At 55.9% G+C, this 26,517-nt stretch overlaps 1 protein-coding gene across 1 annotated transcript; it reads left to right on the top strand.

Annotated features, from left to right (window-relative positions):
- Positions 1–10,008: 10,008 nt before the first annotated feature.
- Positions 10,009–25,423, top strand: STAC2 (SH3 and cysteine rich domain 2). Its single transcript, XM_031011212.3, has 11 exons — positions 10,009–10,571; positions 17,785–18,091; positions 18,784–18,881; positions 19,057–19,147; positions 20,729–20,841; positions 20,936–21,008; positions 21,098–21,168; positions 21,629–21,726; positions 22,400–22,451; positions 22,826–22,963; positions 23,562–25,423. Exons 1-11 carry the CDS (start codon positions 10,482–10,484, stop codon positions 23,664–23,666), a joined length of 1,236 nt encoding a protein of 411 aa, XP_030867072.1. The 5' UTR covers positions 10,009–10,481; the 3' UTR covers positions 23,667–25,423.
- Positions 25,424–26,517: the final 1,094 nt, after the last annotated feature.

The following is a 26,517-nucleotide window of genomic DNA, read 5'->3' on the forward strand; positions in this document are numbered from 1 at the left end:
TTCCAGGCTGGGAGGCACCCTCAAGACCTTGGGGAGGGCAGAGCAGGATCCCAGGAAGAGGGGGAGAGGAGGGTAGGAGGGGTCCCTGTGTGGCTTGGTGCTGGCCTGGGGGGAGTCGTGCCTGTCTGAGCAGGGGTGGAGCCTTTTTCTACTCCAACCAGAACATTTTGTTTTGTTTCCTATTCCCAGGCAACTTTCCAACCTGGAGAGCTGGAGAGTGAAGTTTGCCCCTCCCTCAAAGAAAGGATGGGCTGGGGGAGGAAGCTGTCTATTCATTCATTCATTCATTCAACAAACTGTTCTCGAGTGCCTACCGTATGCCAGGCTGTCTCTCAGGATACCTGGGTGGGTAGAATCCTGCCCTATCCAGAGCTCAGGCACCTCGTGCTCCCCGCATGCGGGTGGTCAAAAGGGCTGAGTCCTGAGTTCCAGGCAAAATTATGACAAAAGGGGTAGACTGGAGCACGTAGGATGTTTTTCACTTACAGGACACACACACACACACACACACACACACACACACACACAGCTGACAATACCATACGGCAATCACTGTGTGGTCTGTGCATCTGTGCACACAAATGTCTCCACCCCAGAAGTGAGATGAAGGGTCCCCGTCCCAGCTAAATGTCCCTGGCACCTCCGGGTACAGTTTACAGGGCACCATCTGCCCTGAACAGCGCCCTCTGGAGTTAGACCGTGAGTAGGGCTGGCTCAAACCCTCAGTCTTTTCCACCTGAGGTCCTCTCTAGCACCACCTTAAGTCTCTCCTGGGGAAGACTCTTTGCTCACATTTCAGACTTGCTGCCTGCTTCTTAGCCCTTCCCACAGCTGATGCTCATGTTCTCCCCGTCTGTCTCTGAGCTTTGCAGTGCTCTACCAAGGTCCTTCATGGTAATTATCCAACGTGCAGTGAAGGTTTGCGTACTTTGTCTATTGTCTTTTTTCCCACCAGAGTGAAAGCTCCCAGAGGGCAGGGACTGAGACTTGCACTAGTGTTGGGGTTAAGAGCACGTTTATTTTCTTTTCTTCCTTCTTTTTTTTTTTTTTTTTTTGAGACCAAGTCTCACTCTGTCGCCCAGGCTGAAGTGCAGTGGCGTGATCTCAGCTCACAGCAACCTCCGCCTCCCGGGTTCAAGCGATTCTTGTGCCTCAGCCTCCCAAGTAGCTGGGATTACAGGCACGTGGACCACGCCCAGCTAATTTTTGTATTTTTAGTAGAGACAGGGTTTCACCATGTTGGCCGGGCTGGTCCCGAACTCTTGACCTCAGGTGATCTGCCCGCCTTGGCCTCCCAAAGTGCTGGGATTACAGGCATGAGCCACTGCGCCCAGCCAGAGCATGTTTCTTGAGATGGACTCTGAGAGTTCAAGCCCAGCTGTGTGGCCTTGGGCAAGTGACTTAACCTTTCTGAGCCTCTTGTTGCAACTGCATAAGGGGGATGATGAGAGCTTTTACCCCAGAAGTAAAGACAATAATTGAGCCCTCGATAAATATTCCCCTTTTCTCCATCGTTTCCCCAGGGCCTAGTACATCAAAGGTTTATTTAACACTTAAGGATATAGGTTTATTTGTATAACACTTCTAAGTATAGAGGGTCTGTTTCTTTTTCTTTCTTTCTTTTTTTTTTTTTTTTTTTTGAGACAGAGTCTCGCTCTGTTACCCAGACTAGAGTGCAATGGTGTGATCTCAGTTCACTGCACCCTCCACCTTCTGGGTACAAACGATTCTTGTGCCTCAGCCTCCTGAATAGCTGGGACTACAGGCGCCCGCCACCATGCCTGGCTAATTTTTGTATTTTTAGTAGAGACAGGTTTTCATCATGTTGGTCAGGCTGGTCTTGAACTCCTGACCTTAGGTGATCCACCTGCCTTGGTCTCCCAAAGTGCAGGTGCTGGGATTACAGGTGTGAGCCACTATACCCAGCCAAGGGCCTGTTTCTTTTTTTCTTTTTCTTTTTTTTTTTTGAGACGGAGTCTGGCTCTGTTGCACAGGCTGGAGTGCAGTGGCATGATCTCAGGTTCAAGCGATTCTCCTGCCTCAGCCTCCCCAGTACCTGGGATTATAGGCACCTGCCACCACACCTGGCTAATTTTTGTATTTTCAGTAGAGATGGGGGGTTTCACCATGTTGGTCCGGCTGGTCTCGAACTCCTGACCTCAGGTGATCTGCCTGCCTCGGCCTCCCAAAGTGCTGGGATTACAGGTGTGAGCCACTGCGCCCAGCCAGGTCTGTTTCTTTAGTAGGCTGTTCTTCAGTGCTCAGTGTGACTTCAGACTACTTTTCAAACTTTCTTACGTAGTAGATACTATTTTTTTTCTGTTACTCTATTATTGATCCCCATTCTATAGATGGGGAAACTGAGACTCAGAGAGGTTAGGTAGCTAGCCCAGGGTCACACAGCTAGGAGGAAACAGAGCCAGGATTTGAACCCAGGCCATCTGAGTCACAGTCCCTGCTCTTTTTTTTTTTTTTTTTTTCTGAGGCAGTCTCACTCTGTTACCCAGGCTGGAGTGCAGTGGCGCGATCTCAGCTCACTGCAACCTCCACCTTCCGGGTTCACTCCATTCTCCTGCCTCAGCCTCCCGAGTAGCTGGGACTACAGACACCCACCACCACGCCCAGCTAATTTTTTGTATTTTTAGTAGAGACAGGGTTTCACCGTGTTAGCCAGGATGGTCTTGATCTCCTGACTTGTGATCCACCCACCTTGGCCTCCCAAAGTGCTGGGATTACAGGCGTAATCCACCAAGCCTGGCTAGTCCCTGCTCTTAATTACTGCTCTATGCCCCACTCTTCAGGATACATATGTGTGGGCTTTTATTTATTTTTCTTAGAGACAGGGTCTCATTTTGTCTCCCAGGTTGGAGTGTAATGGCACGATCATGGCTCACTGCAGCCTCGACCTCCCACACTCAAGCAATCCTCCTACCTCAGACTCCCAAGTAGCTGGGACTATGTGCTCGAGCCACCATGCCTGGCTAACTACATTTTTTTTTTTTTGAGACGGAGTCTCACTCTGTCACCCAGGCTGGAGTGCAGTGGCGTGATCTCGGCTCACTGCAACCTCCACCTCCCGAGTTCAAGCAATTCTCCTGCCTCAGCCTCCCAAGTAGTTAGGATTACAGGCACGTGCCACCACACCTGGCTAATTTTTTATATTTTTAGTAGAGATGGGATTTCACCATATTGGCCAGGCTGATCTCAAACTCCTGACCTCATGATCTGCTGGCCTCAGCCTCCCAAAGTGCTAAGATTACAGGCATGAGCCACCACGCCTGGCCCTACAAAATTTTTTTGTAGAGATGGGGTCTCACTATGTTGCCCAGTCTAGTCTCAAACTCCTTGTCTCAAGTGATCCTCCTACTTCGGCCTCCCGAAGTGCTACCATTACAGGCATAAGCCACCATGCCCAGCCTTTTAAAAACAAATATTGGGCCAGGCGAGGTGGCTCTTCCTATCTATTTTCACTGTGAAGCCTTGGCCACCAGAAGGATACTAGGAGCCCACTACTTGGTCCTCTGTGTCTAGTATGCTGTCCTCGGGAGCCAGAGAGACTTCCCTAAGACACAGGAATGACCCAATTACTCCTCTATGGAGAACACTCCATGGCCTCCTGTTACCCTCAGTGCCATCCTCAAGCTGGGCTGTGGAGTCCCTGGGTAACTATGGGTCATATTCCAGGCTACCCATGGCACACAATGGTTAGTGCTAAAAATCATATTTTTGGTAGGAAAACTAACACAGATATTCTTGGAGTCAAATGCAAGGCTTGCACCAATGTTTAAAATAGAGGCTTGTCTTTAAATCCCTCTCAAGTTTGGAGTGAACCACTTTGCCTGCTCCCCCCTCCCCACCCCGCCCTGCCCCCCATGGTATCTCTGAATTGCTCTTCAGGGCTCCAGTGAATGAGTTCGAGAAGCCCCTTTGTGCAGAGAAAACCAGCTTCCTGATCCAGCATTCAAGGCCGTTTGTTCACTTTTTCCTGCCTTTGGCGCTCACCATCTCTCTCCCTCTGGGCTTTCCAGTAGCTCCGGAACCGGCTGTTCTGTTTCACACCTCCATGCCTTTGCCTAGGCTGTTCCCTCTGCCTAGGATATTCTGGTCCCCTCTGCCTTCCAGTCCACTCGATGGCCCCCATTAGCTCAGCTTGATGTGGCCCTCTGTATTATCCCTCTCTGGGTCAGAATCTACAGAAGGGCCTCGAATGCAGGTACTAGGTGCCCCCGGTGCTCAGGACCATTCCATACACTTGGTAGGACCTCATGGTTTAGATGGTCTCCAATGCAGACCCTCCAAGTCCCCGCCTGAACCCCTGGGCTGCCCCGGTGCTGCTTTCTGTGCAGTCTGCAGGGGGCAGTGTGGGCCCAGGACAGCCGCAGGTCCCCAGGCTGCTTCAGCTGGGTCTAGACTCCCCCGCCACAGGATCTCTCCCCAGGCGTTAACCCCAAGGGAGCAGTTAAAGGCAGGCTCAATCTTTCTGCCTCGAAGTCTCCTCGGCATCACCACACTCACGCTTGTCCCACACAGTAAGCCATGGGCACCCTCACCGCTAACACCCAATCCAGCTGCGACCAGACTTCATCCTCCCTCCTTTCCATACGCTCTCAGCCACAGCCCCTCCCCAGCCTGCGTGGGGCCTCCTCTCCAGCAAAAGATCCTCCATGAAGAATTTGGGGGTCCACAGTGTTCATCTCTCCAAAATTCTAACCCTCAACCATGCCCCTCCTCCGCAGGGCTCCACCCCCTTGCTTACCCCAAAGTTATACTCTTGCTGTTACCTTGGTAACAGATGCTTTGTGGGTGGGTAAGGGGAATAGACTAGAGGACAGGAGCAGTGGCTTCAGGACACTGTTGGAAGCACAGGGGTGGGGGCTCAGTGTAGACAAACTGGCACAGGGCTGGGGAGGGGCAGCCAAGGGCTAGGACGCCCCACCCCCATCCCACCATGGCTGCTGTCAGCCCCGTGTCCCCAGCCTCAAGGAGAAAAGAAACAGAACAGAAGAGGATGTGTTCCTCGAGAGAGGGGTTTTCTTCATTGAGGAAAAGGAAACAGCTATAACCTCATTATCCCTTCAGAACAACTCTCCCAGAGATCCTGGCTTTGTGGTAGGGAGAGGGGGCAGCAGGAGCGAGGGCATGAGGGATTGCATACACAGAGCCCATGTTGTTCCCCTCCAGGAGGCCTGGGGTGCAGAGCGCGGGAACAGCTCACCCAGGGCGAGTTAGGGACAGTGCCACGGGCAGTGGGAGGGTGGCTCCATGCCAGTGTCCCAAGCTCCAGGGGCTGGAGGCAGCAGGGGGTGTGGGGGGGCCTTCTCCAGCCCCTGGGGACCTGGCTGTCCCAGATGCCACAGCCGGGAAGTATGTCAGGCACTTGCGTAAGAGCCTTCTGTATTTCCATAAAATCATAATTACCGCTGCCTGCCATGAGCCTTAGCTCATTAGAGTGGTATCTGCCTCTCGGGCCCCCAGGTGGGCTGATGGGGGGAGGCAGGGGACGCTGGGGCAAGGCCAGGCCTCTCACTGTGGTCTCTGCATCCCTGGCCCTGCTGGGCTTGGACCCCCTTCCCTTCCCCAGCTGGGAGACAGGAACCCAGACTCAGCTCCCAACCACACTGGGCACCTCCACACTAGACACCCTGATTCTAAAGCTGCAGGGAAAGGCCAGTCACTTGTGTTTTCTGTCCTGGGTGACCCATGGGGCAGAGGCCACAGATGCAAAGGGCTTGGACTGGAGGTGTTGATGCAAGGATCACCACCATGGGAGGAGAAGCAATTCTTCACATCAGAGAATCTCAGCCACTCAGAGAGGAGAGTCCCTGGGGGTCATATATAAGCCAGTGGCTCTTAATCTTTTGGGGATCTCAGATGCCCTGAGGAGCAGCTGAAAGCTCAACTCTGCCCAGAAAATGTTGATTATCTTCCATAATTTTACACAGCTTCAAGTGGTTCATGAACTCCCTGAAGCTCACTCACAAGTCCAAGGTTAAAAATCCCCAATAATAATATTACTATTAATAATAATTAGTAGTAATTAATAGTAACTAATAATAACATAAGAATTAACAGGCTGAGTTCAGTGGAACATGCCTGTAGACCCAGTTACTTGGGAGGCTGAGGTGGGAGGATCACTTGAGCCAGGGAGGTAGAGGCTGCAGTGAGCCATGACTGTGCTACTGCACTCCAGCCTGGGCAGCAGTGTGAGGCCTTGTCTCAAAATAAATAAATGAATAAAATAACATCCATTTACTATGCATTTATTCTGTCCATCTCTTTATTTTTTTATTTTTATTTTTTGAGATTGAATTTCACCCTTGTTGCCCAGGTTGGAGTACAGTGGTGCAGTCTCGGCTCTCTGCAATCTCCGCCTCCCAGGTTCAAGCAATTCTCCTGCCTCAGCCTCCCGAATAGCTGGGATTACAGGTGCCCACCACCCCATCTGGCTAATTTTTTGTAGTTTTAGTAGAGATGGGGTTTCGCCACGTTGGCCAGGCTGGTCTCAAACTCCTGACCTCAGGTGATCCACCCGCCTTGGCCTCCCAAAGTGCTGGGATTACAGACATGAGCCACCGCACCCAACCTGTCCATCTCTTTACGTACATTAACTCATGTAATCCTCAAAAGAGTGCTAAGAGATGTATCATTGTTGCCCTCGTTTTAATCCAACTCCTCATTTCAAACTAATCTAATCCAATTCTGCCAGTCTGACAAGAAGGAAACTCAAGTACCTTTAGAGATAGACAACTCTCTGCCCAAGGTCACAAAACAGGAAGCAAAAGGCAGAGCTGGGCTGAGGACTGGTCTCTCTTCATGTGCTCGACATTGTGCTGCATGCAGATTTGAAGTCATCCCTGTCCCAGGGCTCCCAAGAGCCCCACTGCCCACTTTCCCAACAAGAGGCACCCCAGTAGTTCTATTGCCACTTCTGAGGGAGCCCTCCAGAGTGTGGCTGCCATTCATCCCCCCGGCAGCACCTGGCCCTCGCGCTGCCTGCCCCTCGTTTCTGCCCTCCGAATCTGAGATGGGGCAATGCTCCTTCCTTCCCAGGAGAGGCTGGCCAGGCTGCTTCCGCCTCGTCTCTGATCCACTGCAGTGGGAGTTGTCAGTACTAAGAGCAATGACTCAGACTTAGTTCAGGAGAGACCGCTCTGAAACACAAAGGCTGCAGGCCAGGAAGGACATCGAGAGGTCATGGCATCCATCCCCCTGCCTCCGCCATGCTTGCCCCACCTCAGGCTTCTGATGTCCAGACTAGATGAGCCCCACAGTCCTCCAACTTCCCTGGCTTTCCTCGGTTGCCAGAACTACGGGTTCCCCTGGGAATTCTTCTCTGTATCTAGTTAGCATCTCTTTGTCCAGGAATCACCACTTCTGGGTTGGTTCCCCCACAGAATACCAGGCTCCAAATGGCCAAGGAAAGTGAGAGAAGGAAGCGGTTTTCTTCTCTCTGCCTCAGAGAAAGCACTGGGAAGGGACAAATTTCCCAGAAGAAAGGAGGGAAAGAAAAATAATGGCCAGGCGCGGTGGCTCATGCCTGTAATCCCAGCACTTTGGGAGGGTGAGGCAGGTGGATCACCTGAGGTCAGGAGTTCCAGACCAGCCTGGCCAACACGGTGAAACCTCTCTCTACTAAAAATACAAAAAATTAGCGGGATGTAGTGGCGGGCACCTGTAATCCCACCTACTCGGGAGACTGAGGCATGAGAATCGCTTGAACCAGGAGGCGGAGGTTGTGGTAAGCCGAGGTCCTGCTACTGCACTCCAGCTTGGACAACAAAAGCTAGACTCCGTCTCAAAACAAACAAAATCTCTAAAAGATTGAGTTATCTGCCCGAGATCACACACTTAATTAGTGACCAAAGAGGTACTGGCCCCTAAGGAACCCAAAGCCCCTGCTCTTTGGGAGGAGACAGGGGCACCTCCCCCAGAAGATCTCCAAACTCAGAAGAAGGCCCTGTGTGTTCCAGCCCAGGATAAGTGGAGGGCCTGATGTTGCTGTCTCAATGCTGCAAGCATCCCAGCATCTGAGCTGCCCAGGGAGGGAAGGCTGGACTGGCCTGGGCTGGGCAGGAGGGAGAAGGACAGTCCAGTGGGAGATGGGGGAAGGTTGGCCATGAACAGGTCTTTGGAGAGACAGATTTGATGGCACTCAGGCTCCATCCCACCTTCCTCAGGGAATCTCGAAGTCAGAGCCCCTACAACCATGAACCCTCACTGTGCCCTTGTCCTACTTCTGCCACTGGCAAATAAATCTCTATTCCTGGACAGGGTAACCTGAGCAGGGCTCCAATGGTGAGCTCATGCTTGGGAGGGCAGAGATCCTATGAATGGCTGTGTGCATGGGGGGAGGTGAGTGGGGGGTGGAGGTGTTCACCCCACCCCTCAACTTCCAGGCTAGCATAAGGGCCCCCTTCAGCACCTCAGGCCCCCCATGTGGCACCCCCCACCCACAATCTTACCACCCACAGCAGAGGAGGAGGGAGACTTAAACCCAGAAGTCTCTCCACCCACACCAGGGAAAGGTTCTCTCAGCCACCAGTGCATCTCCCTTTTCTTGGGCAGACCAAGAGAGGAAGCCAGATCTGCTGGTCAGAGCCAGAAGGGGCAGAAGGAAAGAGGGCTGGAGGTGAGGGAGGGGGACCTGAGAAAATGGGTCCCAGATAATCAACATGCATTAGAAGAGGTATCTTGGTCAGGTGTGGTGGTTCACACCTGTAATCCCAGCACTTTGGGAGGCTGAGGCAGGAGGACCACTTGAGCCTAGGAGTTTAAGACTAGCCTGGGCAACATAGCGAGACTCCATCTCTACAAAAAATTTTAAAATTAGCTGGGTGCAGTGGCATGTGCCTGTGGTCCCAGCTACTTGGGAGGGTTGAGCCCAGGAGGTCCAGGCTACAGTGAGGTGTGATCAAGCCACTGCACTACAGCCTGGGCAATAGAGCAAGATCCTGTCTCCAAAAAAAAAAAAAAAAAAAGAAGAAGAGAAGGAGAAGAAGAAATATTGGAAATATCTTGAACGGGCGCAGTGGCTCACGCCTGTAATCCCAATACGTTGGGAGGCCAAAGTGAGAAGATCGCTTGAGCCCAGGAGTTGGAGATCATCCTGTGTAACATAGCAAGACTCTGTCTCTACCAATAAATTTTAAAAATTAGCCAGGCATGGTGGCGTATGCCTGTGGTCCCAGCAACTAGAGAGGCTGAGGTGGGAGGATTGCTTGAGCCTAGGAGTTTGAGACTGCAGTGAGTTATGATCGCACCACTGCACTCCAGCCTGGGTGAAAGAGTGAGACCCTGTCTCTAAATAAAAAAATAAAAAATAGAAGGTTTATTGTGGAGAGAGGGACACCTTGGATGGTGATGGTGAGGACCTCTTCCCCCACCTCTCCATATTATCCCCTGATCTAACTCCAGTTGTGGTAGGATCTTTAGGAGGGGAGCGTGTCTCAGAGAAGTTTGGGGACTTTGGGTGTGAGGACTGAGCCCCCATCTCTGCTGAAGTTCAGACGCCAAGACTGGAAGGGGATAGAGTCATCCTGCTTTCCATCACAAGGAGGAATTGTCCGGCCTGGCCTTTGACACATACGCCATAGTCCAGTTGTGTGTATATTTGGAGAGAGCCTTTTCAGGGTATAAAGGCATCCAATTAATGGCACAGATGGGTCCCCATTCTTCCTTCACCATCCTCTGGCATCTATCAATCTTCGCTCTTTGGAAGTCCTAACTTCGATCTCACTCTCCGCTATCTTGCTGCGGCCCCAACCTATTTCTATTCCCTGCAACCCATCCAGACGCTACTATGATCTCCCCAAGCTTCCCTCAATCTGGTCACGCCCCTCCATCCCGGGTTTTTCAGTGTGAAACTCCCTCCTCCGCTTCTTTCCCCGCCAAGCCCCGCCCCATCGTGTCGAGCCCCCCAAGACTCCGCCCAATTCGCCCTCCTGGCCACCGAGGCAGCCAATAGCTGAGAGCCTGATTTGCAGGGCTGCGCGGGGGAGCGGCGTAGGGCAGGGGGCGGGACCAGGCGACCTCCTAAATCAAAGTTGGGCGGCGAGGACTGGGCGGAGGGGCCGCCGGGTGCCGGGCTGGGGCCGGCGGGGGAGGGGAGGGGATGGGGGGCGGGCGCAGCGGACGGCGGAGCCGGCTGGACACGGACAGCTCCTTGGCTCCCTCCCTCGGCTCATCCCCGCGGCCCCACTTCCCTCCTCCCCGCGCTGCGAGCAGCATCCTCTGCAGACCCTCGGTCCTCGCGCCCGGGGTCGTCCCGCTCCTGCGGCTCAGCGTGGTGGCCTCCCCTCGCCCGCCACCCCGGCAACTTTCTCTGCCCGCTCCCGCGGGTTGGGGGCTGCCGTGCCGGGGGCTAACTGGGGGCAGCCTCTGGAGAAGGGCTTCAGAGTGCCGGAGACGCCCGCCACCCGCAGCCTGCCCGCGGTGGGCCTGCCGTCGGATCTCGGCACCCTCTCCTCCCCTCTCCCCGAACCATGACCGAGATGAGCGAGAAGGAGAACGAACCGGATGACGCGGCCACCCACAGCCCCCCAGGGACCGTCTCCGCCCTCCAGGAAACCAAGGTAACTTGGGGGGCGCGAGGCCTGTCCGCACCCCGGGCCCGGGCGCCCTCTTCCCGGCGGGGTCTTCCTGTGGGCCCGGGCGTCCTAGGGTCGCGGTCGCGAGGCCCGCGTGACCACTGAGGCTCCGCGCGGCTCCCGGGGGTAGGAGTGGGTTGGCGACGAGGGGCCACAAGGAGCCCCCGATCACACCGGCACCGCACGCCCGCGCGCGCCATCGCGACCTTCCGGGGAGGCGGCCACTGGTCTTCGTTGGAGAGATGGGCGCAGCGAGGCCGGAGGGCGCGCGTGGAGCGGTGCGGGCGGGGTACGCGCCCGGCTGTGCGTGCGAGGCTCACCCTCCAGCGGCCGCCGGGTCCCAGTCCCGGGCTCAGTCCGCGCCTCTATCCTCGCTCGTGTCTCTGAATTTGCCTCTACAACCTGCGTGTCTGTGTCTTGGTGTCTCTGTGTGCGTCTCTCCCCGTCTCTCCCGGCGTCTCCGGGTGTTTATCTCCGCGTCTCAGGGCGTCTCTCCCTGCCCCTCCGCAGTCCTGCATTCCCCGCTCCTAGCCCTGTTGGGCTCGGGGACGCGAGGCCGCGGCCGGGGGTGCGCAGCTGCGGAGTCCGCGAGGGGGCCTGCAGCAGCGCCGGCCGTCGGTCACGGGCGAGGACGGGGGCCTGCGGTTGTGGCTCCAGACCAGAAAGACAGGCAGCCCCGCGCCCCACCACGGGAGCGGGACCAGAGGAGGGGGAGCGGGTAGAAGCAAAAAGAGAAGTCATCGTAATTAATGAATGTCATCATTAACCCTAATTATGGATGATTGTTACTCCTGAGGGAGTCACCATGAATAAATTACTCCCCGCGAAGGCAGGCGGAGCGCAGACTCCTGGCGCTGAAAGGGGTGTGGGGAGGCCGCCGCTCACACTCAGCACTCCCCCGACCTCTAATCCGTCTGCTCCCTTCCCAAGTTCTAGGTGCTGGCGACTGGCCCGCGAGAAGTTCTGTTTCTGCGGGATCAACCTGAGCGGGCCTGGGGATGGGATAGAAAGGGCTGTGCCAAGGGCGCGCCCTGCCACCTCCCAGACTTCAGGCCAAGACCTCCTCCCTCCCCCTTCCCCCGGTATTTTGTTCCCATCCTGCTCCTGTTCTCCAGAGGCGAAAGGGACAGTGAGGACCAGAAATGATGGGAGCCTGGGCTCCGGAGGCGTCCTGGGTTCGCTAGGCTTCTTTCCACTGTCCCCCTTCCTCCTTCTTCCATCTTGACCATCCCGCAGGAGCTGAGGTTAATTCAAGGTCAAGGTCATCAAGGGAGTGATCCGAGGAGGAGGAGGTCGTAGGGTCAGGGTGGAGTCTGGCAGAGGCACCCTAGGGAGCCCCCATCCTGCAGCAGGGGACCCAGCAGATCTCCACATTCAAGTCTTCACATGCACACCTGACTCTCTCTTGTCCCCTTCTAAAAATGAGACTCTGGTCTGTGAGGCCAGAGCTGACTCCCCTTTAGAGAGCCAAGTCTCAGTCTCTCCTGGGAAAGGACTAAGATGTTTGGGTGGGAGGATATTGCTTGGAATATTTGTGCAACTTCTGTCAAGCAGAAGGTCTAGGAGCTGAACCTCCCCTGAGTTCCAATGCCCCTGATTTCGGTTGCCCTCTGGTCACCTGGGTAGACATACACAGTCCGCCTGCTTGCCTCCAGGGGCTTGGGGGCCTCCCAGGCCCTGCCCTGTTTCCCACACCAAGGCCTGTCCTCTCCAGCCTCCTCCTATGTGGGAGTGCTGGAAGGCGGGCAGGAGTGTGGGGTAGTGCTGCCTCAGTACTCCAGCAAGCTGCCCGCTCAGCTGTGTGGGGAGGGAAGGTCAAAGGCCGCAGGTCTGTACCTCTCCCTCTTCCCAGGCCAGGGACCCTCCAATGTTGTCACCTCTGGGTCTGAGCTTGGAGATTCAAGGAGTAGGGGAGGGGAGGGGTTACACCCCTGATCCAGCCCTTCTGTGTCAGGCCAGCTGGAGCCCCGGCCCTCCGCCCCTCCCCTATACATCACTCTTGTGAAGGATTCTGCACTAACACAGACTGGGCTGTGGGTTGGGTCGGGGGTATTCAGCAGGGCAGAGGTGGGCAGAGAGAGAACTCAGGACCCCTGCTAGCCTCCTTCCATCCTGCACCTCAACCTGGCCCAGAGAAGCTCCTGTCTCCAGACTGTGTGGGTGGAGATGGAAAAGAGTACAGTTGGGTGCCGCCCACCCAGCTCAGTGTGAGGCAGGTACAACAGAGGGGGCCAATGCCCTTCAGGCAGTGATGCCAACATTCCAGGCTTATTCATCAGTGTTGGTGCCCCCTGGGAATCACTGGCCAGCCTCCTGCTTGCCCCCAGGCTGAATCAGCCCTGCACCCAAGCCACCCAGCAACCTTCCTAGCGAGTCCTCCTCCTCTCTTGGTCTCCTTCCCTTCTTACCACATAGGGCCTGCCCATCACCCTTTGTTGCCACCCCTGGGAGGACCACCCCATGCCATCTCTGCTCTGAGTCAGCTTGTGCCACGTCTGCCACCACCCACTGCCAGATGCCTCATGCCCTTTCAGGAGACGCCATGGGGAATTGAGGAAATAAGGGGCCGTCCAGGATATGGTGAGGTGGGGAGGAAACAGGCAGGCCAGGCCCTGTCTCTGGGAGGGGATTCAGAAGAACAGACTTTGTGGTCCAGGCTCCTAGCTGGACAAACTCTGGATGCATTGGGAGGGAAGAGTGACCAGGCAGGCCCACTTGCCAAGGTACATGGCAGCTTCTCCCCATGCCAGAGAATGGGTCCCAGGGAAGTGAGGGCACCAAAAATATAGTGGGGAGAAGAGATGGGCAAAGGTCCTCTCCAGGAATGAGGAGCCCCAGGAGCCGGAATACCTGGCCTGGCTGAGCCAAAATGTGGTTTGGGTAGCCAAGCCCGATGTCTCTGAAGTGGTCAGGCATCAAGTCATTTGGCAGAGATGCCCCAACCCAGACCTGTAGCCACAGTCTGATCTCTGCCAGCCACCCCAGGTGGCATGTCATTCCTTCTCGCTTCTCCACCCCCCTGGGATCTGGGGCCCACAGCCAAGCTAGGGAGTCGGCTGGCAGAGTCGGGGCTGCCCTGGTACCCGGGAACATTCTGTTCCAGAGGCCTCCGGTACCCAGCAGAGGTGGCTCTTGGCACTGAGATCAAGGGGTACCAGGAAAGGACACAGCCTGGAGGGTAGGGAGACTTGGAACCTCCTCCTATGAGGATTACTATGGAAACAAGGGCCTGGGGATGGGGGGAACATGACTGATGATGTCTTCAAATATTTGAAGGGCTGAAGTGTATGAGAGGGAGCAGCCCTTTCTGGAGCCAAGGGAGGAAGAAGGGCTGATGGGCGAAAATCCCAGGGAGGCAGGTTTCAGCTCTATATAGGGAAGCACTTTCCAGTGATTGGAGCTGCCCAAAGGTGGAATGACTGTCCCAAGAGACTGCTTGCTTCCCATCACAAGAGGTGACCAACTCTTGAGAGTGGATGTGGCCAGGCCATCGCAGGGTGATGAGTTGGGGACTGCTCTAGGTGGCCAGTCTTCCAGGTCCCTTCTCACCCTAAACTCTCTGATTGACCTTGTGGACAAGCCCCTGGCCCAGCTGAGAGGCGAGGGTGAGGCCCAGGCAGGGCCCAGCTGAGAGGTGAGGGTGAGGCCCATGCAGGGCTCAGCACAGCAGGATGCTCCTGGTGCTTTGGGCTCAGCAGCCGAAGCCGCTGGTTCAAGTCCTGGCTCTGCTGTTTACCAGCTGAGGACTCCTGGGTAAGTGATTTAACCCTTATAAGCCTCAGTTCCTCATCTGAAAAGTGGGACAGTAATTATCACTACTTCCAAGGGCAGCATCAGGATTAATGAGATGCTGCATATAAAGTGCTAGCTAGCTCAATTCCAATGTTCTGACCATGACAGCCCCTCAGAGATGTAAGTTTCTGGGGATATTTGGACCTAGAGCCTTTTATTGGTTAGAGAGTGTCTAGTCTTGGCCAGGCGCGGTGGCTGACGCCTGTAATCCCAGCACTTTGGGAGGCCAAGGCGGGCGGATCATGAGGTCAGGAGTTCGAGACCAGCCTAGACAATATGGTGAAACCCCATCTCTACTAAAAAAAAATACAAAAAATTAGCCAGGTGTGGTGACAGGCGCCTGTAATCCCATCTACTTGGGAGGCTGAGGCAGGAGAATCGCTTGAACCTGGGAGGTGGAGGTTACAGTGAGCTGAGACCGTGCCACTGCACTCCAGCCTGGGCAACAGAGCAAGACTCCGTCTCAAAAAAATAAAAACAATAGGGCAGGCATGGTGGCTCACGCCTGTAATCCTAGCATTTTGGGAGGCCGAGACAGGCGGATCACGAGGTCAGGAGATCGAGACCATCCTGCCTAACACGGTGAAACCCCATCTCTACTAAAAATACAAAAAATTAGCCAGGCGTGGTGGTGGGTGCCTGTAGTCCTAGCTACTCGGGAGGCTGAGGCAGGAGAATGGCATGTACCCGGGAGGCGGAGCTTGCAGTGAGCCAAGATTGCACCACTGCACTCCAGCCTGGGCGACAGAGTGAGACTCCGTCTCAAAATAAATAAATAAATAAATAAATAAAATAAAAAATAAAAATGATAGGCCGGGTGCAGTGGCTCACGCATGTAATCCCAGCACTTTGGGAGGCCGAGGCGGGCAAATCACGAGGTCAGGAGATCAAGACCATCATGGCTAACACAGTGAAACCCCGCCTCTATTAAAAATACAAAATTAGCCGGGCATGGTGGCAGGAGCCTGTAGTCCCAGCTACTCGGGAGGCTGAGGCAGGAGAATCACTTGAACCAAGGAGGTGGAGGTTGCAGTGAGCTGAGATCGCGCCACTGCACTCCAGCCTGGGTGACAGAGTGAGACTCCATCAAAAAAAAAAAAAGAGTATCTAGGCTTCCCTCTTGGATGTGGGGAAACTGAGGCTCAGAGAGAAGAAGTGGGGTGATTTGCCTTCAGGCAGTAGGTTTAGTTTTGCCCCCAGCCCCAGCACATCCTCCGGCGACCCTGTGTGCTCCATGCCTGAGGTCCCTGGACAGAACAGTGGACGGTTCACCTGCCTCTTGGGGCCCATCCAAGCCCCCAGAGCCACACTCGGTCCTGGCTGGCCCAGAGCCTGACCTGGGCTGAGTTTTGTGTTCTCATTAATTGTCTCTCCAGCCTTCTACCTATGCTCCAAGGCCCAGGCATCTGGGGCCTGGGGCCTTGCTTCTCATAGATACACAAAGAAGCCCACAGTGCTATCCAGGAAGCTGGGTTTGGAAGGCACTGAGCCCTTCAGTGTGCCAGACACCCCAGGGCTTTGGCCTCCCAGCTGGCACACCAGAGCCTGCCTTGTGCCCAAACATCCCCTCTGCTTCCCCCTCTGTCTTGCTGCCTGCTGGCCTCCCGGAGGCTGGTGGGGCCACCACTTCCATCCCCTTGGCAGGGTGGCCAGGCAGGCAGCCATGGCACATAGGCTACCCAGCGTGCCAGCTGGGAACCCTGGCCAAGTGCCTCTGCCTGGAGCCAGGCTGCTGGCCCCTGTTTCTGTCTCTAATAGAAAGGAGTGGGCAGGGGTAAGCCGCCTCTCAACGGGAAGGGAGACGGCCAAGGCTCTGGGTCAAGAGGTTTCCAGACCTCTCTCTGGGAAGACTCAGTAGGGTGTGTTTGAATGAGAGGTGGAAATAGCTCTGGCCTCCCCGCAGAATCGACCCTGCCCTCCAGAATGTAGGCTCCAAGGAGAGTCCAGCCACTGGCTCATGTATTCACCAAAGGCTGCTGATTGAGCACCTACTATGTGTTGAGAGCCTGCGTGGGGATTTGAAGCCAGCAACTGTGTCCGTCCCCAAGGGGCTCACAGTCTCCTGGGGGAGTGAGAAATAAATAACAAGCATCACCCGAGTGGAGCTGTGGTGGAAGTTGGGCTGGATGCAGTGGATACCAGAGGAGGGAGTGGGTCATGAGACAGAATTCCTGCAGAAGAGAGTTCCTGGAGGAGGAAGGACCAGTGGAAGCATATTGGCAGGATAAAGAGGGTATGAACTGAGTGAGGCAGAGAAGAGGACAAACATGTCAAAAGCTCAGAGGCATAAAAGCATGGATGAGTTTGAGAATTGAGGATTCTCAATTCTCAATGAATTGAGAAATGAGTTTCTGGGCTGCAAAGGCACAGGTTGGAAGGACAGTTTTGGCCAAGTTGCAAGGAGAGTCTTGTGGCTGGGGCGAGAGCCTTGGACGGTGTCCCAAGGAGCTAGGAAGGGTTTTTAGCAGGGTCAGGCATCACCTCCACAACAGCTGTATGGAGGACAGGTGGAAGCAGGGGGCTGGAGGGGAGGCTGTGGCCTTGAAGCAGACTGGGGTATCAGGGCCTGAACTAAGGGCTGTGAGGTGACGAGTCAATGGGAGGGAGGGGAGGGCTAGAGAGACTTTCTGGCGGGGAGAATCAGTCCCAAGGATGAGGGTCCAGGACGACCACTCCTCACCCCCCACCAGCCTGTTCAAGAACACAGGTGGATACTACGTTGCCCAGGCTGGTCTCCAACTGCTTGGCTCAAGCGATTCCCTTCTGCGTCAGCCTCTCAGAGTGCTGAGATTACAGGCAGGAGCCACCACACTGTGCCTATTTTTTTTTTTTTCTAAACTTGAGTAAATGGTACACCCATACAACGAAATACTTTGTAGCCATAAAAAAGAATGATGAATCTATTTATGTATGGGTATGGAATGATTTCCAAGATTTACTGTTTATGAAAAAAAGCAAGGCACAGGAAATATAGTATACTACCATTTCTTCAAAGAAAAATGGAATTAAACCACTTAAACTTGTTTCTATCCAATTTCACATAAAAGTCTAGATTTCTATTGAAAAACTAGAAAACCTGGCAACAGCCTCAATTGGCTTGAGGAGACCTGCAGCTACTCCCTGGCCATCCAGTTTGCCACAGTCTCCACTGCTCTTGATTGCTGCCCACCTGGCCAGAACTCCTTTCTCCATGGAGGTCACCCACCTGGCTTTTGTGGCACCTGAGATTGCGAAGTGTTGTCGGGACCTGGGGAGCCTCTCTCTTGCTGTTTCATTTCGCTCTGGCCCTCAGCCCCCACGCTGCTGCTGCTGCTGCCGCCCCTACCGCCAGAGACACCCTGAAGGGAAGCCCGCCCTGGCCAGCCCCCTCTAGGCTCCCACTCACAGCTCCCTCTTTTTCTCCCAGCTCCAGCGATTCAAGCGCTCCCTCTCCCTCAAGACCATCCTCCGAAGTAAGAGCTTGGAGAACTTCTTCCTTCGCTCGGGCTCTGAGCTCAAGTGCCCCACCGAGGTGCTGCTGACGCCCCCAACCCCACTGCCCCCTCCCTCCCCACCACCCACAGCCTCGGACAGGGGCCTGGCTACCCCATCCCCCTCCCCATGCCCAGTCCCACGCCCCCTGGCAGCGCTCAAACCAGTGAGGCTGCACAGCTTCCAGGAACATGTCTTCAAGCGAGCTAGCCCGTGTGAGCTGTGCCACCAGCTCATCGTAGGTAGGTGCCTGGGCACTGAGGCGGCCAAGGGGAGGGGCCAGCGTGGGTACTGGGGAGTGGGCCCATGTTGCGCCCAATATTACTGGGCTCTTGCTGTTCAGGAGCCCCAATACTAATTGTGCCTCTGTGCCTCTTTTTTTTTTGAGACAGAGTCTTGCTCTGTCTCCCAGGCTGGAGTGCAGTGATGCGATCTTGGTTCACTGCAACCTCCACTTCCTTGGCTCAAGGGATCCTCCTGCCTCAGCCTCTGTAGTAGCTGGGACTGCAGGCACACACTACCATGCCCAGCTAATTTTAAAATATTTTTTGTAGAGATGGGGTTTTGCCATGTTGCTCAGGCTGGTCAAACCCTGGGCTCAAGCAATCCATCCACCTCAGCCTCCCAAACTGCTGGGATTACAGATGTGAGCCATTGCACCCACCCCCAACTGTGCCTCTTACCCAAGGCAGAGAGAGGAGCACCACCAAGGGTGGGGGTATACTCAGTGTCACTGCCTCAGTGTCACTGCCGTGTTTACTAACGACTCTGGCTTCCGTGCTCCCTCATCCCCTGACTGTGTGAGGGGTAGGTGCTGGGCCTCAAGGCTGGCATGAGAATGCCCAAACCCTGCTCTCCTCATCCCCTAATGTGCCCCTCCTTTGCCCGTTGCCCACGGGGGTGTCCTCAATTGCTGAACCCAAATTCTTCCTAGGAAACTCCAAACAGGGCTTGCGATGTAAAACGTGCAAAGTCAGCGTCCACCTCTGGTGCTCTGAGGAGATCTCCCACCAGCAATGCCCAGGCAAGACGGTGAGTGGGGACCCAGGCAGAGATGGCCAGCTGAGTGCTACCAGTACTGTCACATGGGGGAATGAGTATCCCTCAGGGCTGCTCCTTCCTGTGGGGTGGGCCCTGGGCTTGGGAAGGACCAAGTTCTCCATAGGCCATGACCTCCTCAAAACCTCTCTGCCCTCTCTTGCCATAGTCCACCTCCTTCCGCCGCAACTTCAGTTCCCCTCTCCTGGTGCATGAGCCGCCACCAGTCTGTGCCACAAGCAAAGAGTCCCCACCCACTGGTGAGTGCCCCCCTGGCCGCAGTCCCTGCTCCCACTGTGGTGTGATGAGAAATCAACATCCCTGACCAGCCTGGCCAACACAGTGAAACCCCGTCTCTCAATTGCTTGAACCCAGGAGGTGGAGGTTGCGGTGAGCCAAGATCACGCCACTGCACTCCAGCCTGGGCTACAGAGCGAGACTCCATCTCAAAAAAAAAGAAAGAAATCAACATTTCTGAGATGGGTACCTGAGTCACACTGGCACAGACAGTTCCTACCATTTCCCTTCTCTGGATGTTCCTGTCCTGAATTTGGGGTTCATTCATTCATTCACTCATCATTCCTTCAACAAGCACTTTATTAAGCACATACTAAGTGCCAGGCACAGTGCTGGACTCTGAGACACAGTAGTGAAGAAGGTGGAATGTATTGTCTAGTAAAGGAGATAGGACTGAAATGGACAGTCATGCAAATCATCAATCAATCACCATCAGCATGAGAGCCTTAAGTGGGGAAGATAAGGAATAGAGCACAGAATGTGTGCTGAAAGCTGGGTGTGGTGGCTCATACCTGTAATCCCAGCTACTTGGGAAGCTGAGGCAGGAGGATTGCTTGAGCCCAGGAGTTGGAGTCCAGCCTGGGCAACATGGTGAGACCCTGTCTCTAAATTAAGAGAAAAGAAAAAGCTCGCTGTCTTCATCTGCAAAATCAGGGAAGACTTCCCAGAGATGTGAAGGATGAGGCATGAGGGGTTCATCCATTCAGGATCTGGAAAGACTGATGTGGGGCAGAGGGAAGCCTGAGAAAGGAAGGACAGGGAGTTAAAGAAAGGGCAAAGTGCCAAGTGTGGTGGCTCACGCCTGTAATCTCAGCACTTTGGGAGGCCGAGGCGGGCGGATCACAGTGTCAGGAGTTTGAGACAAGCCTGACCAACATGGTGAAACCCCGTCTCTACTAAAAATACAAAAAAATTAGCTGGATGTGGTGTCAGGCTCCTGTAATCCCAGCTGAGGCAGGAGAATTGCTTGAACCCAGGAGGCGGAGGTTGCAGTAAGCCAAGATCGTGCCATTGCACTCCAGCCTGGGCGGCAGAGCGAGACTCCGTCTCGAAAAAAAAAAAAGAAAAAACGAGACCACGGCTACGAGGCCTTGGGGTCCATTTTAGGGTAGCCTTTTGGACTTCCTTCTAAGGGCAATTTGTGTGTTTCTACAAAAGCTTTCTGGCTGCTGTGTGGATTGGCAGGGCTAGAGTGGAAGCAGGGAGACCAGTTGAAAGGCCATGACAGTTGCCAAGAGAGTGTGGTGATGTGAATTAGACTGCTAGCAGTGGCGATGGAGACATGTGGATAGGTTGTAGGGATGCTAGGAGGGAGGACTAGGTGGCAGAGTGGCTGTGGGCAGTGAGGACAGTGAGGAGTCAAGGATGCTCCAAGTTTCTGCATGGGCACCATGGGAGGACCCAGAGCCATCTCTGGGATGAGGAAGACCTGGGAGGGACAGGTGAGGGGGCAGCTGGGAAGCTCAGCCTGGGGCATGCTGAGCCGGGACTAGAGATGCAGGGCTTTGGGGCAGAGCCAGGCCTTGAGGGTGGATAATCTACAGGGGACAGTGGGAAGGTGGACCCTGTCTACGAGACCCTGCGCTATGGCACCTCCCTGGCACTGATGAACCGCTCCAGTTTCAGCAGCACCTCTGAGTCCCCGACAAGGAGCCTGGTATGGTGGGCAAAAAGGGGGGGTCTTTTGGGGAGGGGTGTCTGAGCATGACAGTGGGCTCGGGGGCTGAGCCCTCTCCTCTCTCTGTCCCTAGAGTGAGCGGGATGAGCTGACCGAGGATGGGGAAGGCAGCATCCGCAGCTCCGAGGAGGGGCCTGGTGACAGTGGTGAGTGGTGGTGGGCATCAGAGGCAGGAATGGGGTACAATGGAGGGTGCTCCCTGCTGCCTCTCACCCTTTCCCTCTCCTGCCCCTAGCATCTCCAGTATTCACAGCCCCAGCAGAGAGTGAAGGGCCAGGACCAGAGGAGAAGAGTCCTGGACAGCAGGTGAGCCTGTACTGGCATTGGCCCGGAAGGTCAGGGTGGGAAGCTGGTGTAATTTCTCCTTGCCATTGATTCATAGGGGGGCAAGAGCATGGTGCGTGGGGATTCACTGCTTCCTCACTTATCCTCAGGGATGGGCAATGCCAGGATGAGAGGGCATGGGAGGCAGGAGGAGTTACTCTCCCACCCCCAGCCCACTGCCCATTGCACCCATTTCTGCTCTCCCAAAGGCAGGCAGCCCCAGGGTACAGCAGGCAGAAGGGGGCTCCCCTCTCCATGCCCATCCCAGTGCCCTTTGGGGTGGGTGAGCATAGCATGTACGAGGGTCTCACTTCTCCCTGCCGTTGACCCAGGACTCACTGTGTCCCCTCACAGCCCCCAGGGTAGCACACTCAGAGCGAGTGGAGAGTGGGGGGAGTGAGGGTGCTGCTTTCCGGTCACCGACCCAGAGATTCTCCCGCAGCCCCCCAAAGCCACCCTGCGGAAGGATGTGGGGCCCATGTACTCCTATGTTGCACTCTACAAGTTTCTGCCGCAGGAGAACAATGATCTGGCTCTGCAGTAAGTCCTCTTTGTGACCTGGCCCCGCTGGGCAGCTCTGTGCTCCCAGACCTTGGAGCACAGTGTGAGGGGGGCCTTCAGGAACCTTCTTGCATGCTTGAGGCTGCTGAGCCCAGACAGGAGCTGGAACTGCCCAGGGTCTAAGAGTGACTCATGCTAATGTCGTGTCTCCCGCCCTCTGACTGGGCTGCCCAGCGAGTGCCTGCTGTACCTGTGGTCACATGGTGTCCTCTGAGGGCATCAAGAATCCTCTCCCAGCAGGGCGCGGTGGCTCACCCTTGTAATCCCAGCACTTTGGGACGCTGAGGCTGGCAGATCACTTGAGGTCAGGAGTTCGAGACCAGCCTGGACAACATAGTGAAACCCCATCTGTACTAAAAATACAAAAATTAGCCAGGCATGGTGGCAGGTGCCTGTAATCCCAATTACTCGGGAGGCTGAGGCAGGAGAATGGCTTGAACCCGGGAGGTGGAGGTTGCAGTGAGCCAAGATTGTGCCTCTGCACTCCAGCCTGGGTGACAGAGTGAGAGTCTATCTTAAAAAAAAAAAAAAAAAAAAAGAATCCTCTCTCCCAGCTGAGGACTGCAGTGTCCCCCAGGTGCCCAGGGGCTGCTAGGATGGGGAGGGGCACTACTCCCTGCTCCATATGCGACCCTAGCTCTGTCCTCCCCAGGCCTGGAGATCGGATCATGCTGGTGGATGACTCTAACGAGGACTGGTGGAAGGTGACTTGGCAGGGTGGGGAGTGGAGGGACACTGGTAGGCACCCCAGCAGCCCCCACCCCCAATGGGCACTGGCCCCACCTTCTCTCCAGGCCCCAAAGACAACCTCTCCTCCAACCACTGGTCCCAGCCAAAACTAGGACCAACCCTTGGGACGTCCTCTCAGTTTTGACTCTCCTTGCCTCAGCTTTGTCCCTCTGCTCACCTTATGCTATTCCTGGCCCAGAAGCCACCTGGCTGGGGGCTGGAATCCGGACAGCCCTAGATCTGGAGGATGATGGCATTGGTGCTGAGTGGGAACCGGGTCTGGAGAAAGCAGTGGTGGGCAGCAGGGGTGGGGTGTGGCGCGGGTGCTCATTGCCAACTTCATCCCCAGGGCAAGATCGGCGACCGGGTTGGCTTCTTCCCAGCTAATTTTGTGCAACGGGTGAGGCCAGGCGAGAATGTTTGGCGCTGCTGCCAACCCTTCTCCGGGAACAAGGAACAGGGTTACATGAGCCTCAAGGAGAACCAGGTGAGTGCCTGAGGCCCAGCCCAGGCCCTATGGCGGAGGGAGGGAGTGGGTGGGGGAGACAGGCTGCGGTGTGGGGGTAAATGCTCTGCAGGAGGAGGCTGATCTTGGCAGTTGAGGGGAAAGCAGGTTAGAAAGAAAGGGTTGCAGGGCCCTCCTACCAGCCCCTGCTGGGGAATTTGGGCTGGTGGCCAACAGAGACAGGAGACTGAATGACATTAGAGGGAGCTTGGGTTAGCGCAGGAGCACTGGATTCAGAGTCTAAAGCTCAGGTTTGAATGCTAGCTCTGGCTTTTTGTGTAATTTGAGGCAAGTCCTTTTCCCTCCACCTCCTCTGTGATGGGGGTGAGGCAGGGCAGTACAGCGGCTAATCTCCAAGGTCAGCCCTGAAGCGCTGCTGGGTGTCTGCTGATGTGCTGGTCTTGCTGCTGAGGCCTCTACACTCCTGGGATCTGGTCCCATCACTCCAGCAAAGGGCTCCATCCACATCTGACACTGGTCCCCTCATCCCCCAGGGTGGGTCCCCTGGGGGCCATGGGCAGGACTCAGGGCCAGGGCTGCAGGCCATGCCAGGCCTCAGCTCCATGTCTCTCTGGCTCAGATCTGCGTGGGCGTGGGCAGAAGCAAGGATGCTGACGGCTTCATCCGCGTCAGCAGTGGCAAGAAGCGGGGCCTGGTGCCAGTCGACGCCCTGACTGAGATCTGAGAGGAGCCAAGGGAACCCAGATGCCACCCTTGCCCATGCCTGGACCTTGCTTCTGGCCAGGGAGGGGATCAGGCCCCCTTGTCCAGTCCATACCCTTCCTCCCTCTGTCTCTCTCCTAGGTGCCACTTACCGTGGCTTAGGAGTCTTTTGTACTGAGGAAGATTTTATTTCTTGGGTGGGGTGCCCTGAGTGGGTTGATCCTCTGGGACTTGGCGGGGATGGGGTGGGGTAGGAGGGAATGAGGAAGCTACAGGTAGGTCCACCCAATGCCCAGGCACCCCAGTCTACTTGCTGGGCTGAGTCTAGCCCTGGGGAAGATTCCTGGGGAATTTATTTGCTGCTTCTCCCAGCCTTCCCCTGCCCACACCACCTGCGCATGCCTGGCACACCCCTCTCCCCACAGAGCCTCTGCTTGGGTCTATGTGTGTGTGACCGTGCATCTGCTCCTTTGCAAGTGGGGTCTTGGGAGCAGGCCTTTTTGTGTCCTTGGCCCTCCACCCTGGGTGGGGAGGGGACCCAGGACCATAGGAAGGTCTTGAGTCCACCTCCTGGTCTCCACCTCTGTCATTCCGTCAATTCTCAGGAAAGTTTTGCAGGAATCTCTCCCGTTACTTGAAACCTGGGCGGACAGATGAGGGGAAGGCTGAGGTCCCTGGAAGGTGTAACAAATCAGAGACTATCTGTTCAAGTAGAAAACCCAAGAACTGGCCAGGTGTGGTGGCTCACGCCTGTAATCCCAGCACTTTGGGAGGCTGAGGTGGGCAGATCACCTGAGGTCAGGAGTTCAAGACCAGCCTGGCCAACATGGTGAAACCCCGTCTCTACTAAAAGTACGAAACTTAGCCAGGCATGATGGGGGTCTGCCTGTAATGCCAGCTACTCCAGAGGCTGAGGCAAGAGAATCACTTGAACCCGGGAGGCGGAGGTTTCAGTGAGCCGAGATTGCACCATTGCACCCCAGCCTGGGCAACACAGCGAGACTCCGTCTCAAAAAAAAAAAAAAAGAAAGAAAGAAAAGAAAACCCAAGAGCTGCCTGGACACACGGAAACCCAACTGAGAACAAAATCCTGGCCTGTGCTTGGTCAAAGCAAACCCATTTCACTGTCAGGACCCCCGGTCGCACAGGAACCACCCGCCAGGGGAGCCTGTGACTGTCAGTTCCTGTCCCAGGCTTTGCTCGGCTGCCCCAGGAACCCAACCCTCTGGGCTGACCTTTCTCCTGCTTCTCTCCAGGCTCTGCAGGGGACAGGGCAGGTGCTGCAGGAGCCCCTTTGCTGGCTTTATCTGCTCCCTTGTTCTGGACACAGAGCCCTGGGAAAAAGAGGGGGTGGAAGACAGACAAGGAAGGTGGAATGTTCTGTTTTGGCCACCAGGAAATGGGGTGGGGTGGGCATACACAGAGAGGACCCCTCTCTTAATACAGCTGCTTTTCTCGGTGCCAACCTTCCTCCCCCTAGCTCAGATCCTCCTCTTATGCCCTTGATTGTGCCAGCCCATGCCACCCCCATCCTGGGCACAGTTACACCCTCCCATGCAGTGGGAGAAACACAGACCCTCGTACCCAGAGGCCCCTGCCCCACTTCTCCCCCACAAAGCGGGGTCTCAAGCCACACTGCCCTGTTTGCTGCCATGAGGCCCCCCCCACCCAGCAATATCCCAGGGGCGGGCCCAATGCCCACTGTACATGAGGCTGCATGATGGGTCTGGGGCCTTGCTGATACCCCAGACCCCTAATTAAATGTTTCTTGTCCCAGCCCATCTGCTCTGTGTCTCTCACTGGGACAGAGGAAGGAAAGGGGCAGGGAAGTGGGGAGTGGGGTCTGGGGATGCTGAGACGGGCAAGGCTGAGGGTGGAAGAATTCCTCCGTCTCTGAAAGGAGGGGTGCTGGGCAGGCGGCAACATGGCAGGGGTCCCAGGCCTCATCCCTTTCCTCCAGCAGCCCGAGGAGGGTGGGGTCTGGGGAGAGCCAACAGGGGCCCTGAGGAAAGTGGGAGGAGGTCTGGGGACGCTGGAGGGAAACGGCTTGGGGCTGCGATCACTTTTCGCCTCCACGTGCACCTGAGTCGCGCAGGGGCGGACATGCTCCTGCGCGCCAGGCCGTCGAGACCGATCTTGCCCACCCAGAGGTGCCCACCGAGACCGGGCGTGCCGGGGGTCTGGGAGGGCTCAGTACCCATCCGAGGTCAGCCTCGTCCCCGCAGTCCCCCAAGCCGGAGACAGAAACCCTGGCGGCGGGGACAGTCGTGGCCCGTGGGGCCCCGGGATGACTCAGTCGCCCCTGTCATCGGAGCCCAGCATGGAGGGGCCGCACCCCTCCCGCCGCCGCGCTCGCCGCCCACCGCTCTGGCAGAGCTGCCTCCTTCCCCTCCGCCTGCCCAGCCGCGTCATCACCACGGCGAGCACGTCCTGTGCTATTTATAGGCGGGGGGGAGCGGGGCGCCAAGGAGAGGCGGGCTGCGGGGGTGCTGGGGCACTGCTGGCGCTGCCCGGATGCAGAGTGGGGGCTGCCTTTCCTGATGAGCGCCCCCTCCTCCACCGGTTCCGGTTTACAGCCCCCGCCCCCTGAGCCAGGTAGGCCAGGTGGGCCCAGACCTTGGGTCCCCTCCTTGAGCTTTCTTTGGGCTCCTTGACTTGAGGAAGGCCCTGGAGGTTGGGGGTCCAGAGAGCCGGGAAAGGAGGGTGACCCTCCCCCTTCTAGGATCCCCAGCCCTGGGAGTGGAAGAAGGGGTCACAAGACCAGTGTGAATGCTTAAAGAGAGGGAACTCATAAATAGGCACCTACTGTGCCCAGGGAACCGTGCCAGGAACTTGATGTTACTTAATCCTTTCCAGGATCCTGTGAGGCGAGT

Source organism: Gorilla gorilla, chromosome 4 (genome assembly GCF_029281585.2).
Source record: "Gorilla gorilla gorilla isolate KB3781 chromosome 4, NHGRI_mGorGor1-v2.1_pri, whole genome shotgun sequence".
Classification (NCBI taxonomy): domain Eukaryota; kingdom Metazoa; phylum Chordata; class Mammalia; order Primates; family Hominidae; genus Gorilla; species Gorilla gorilla.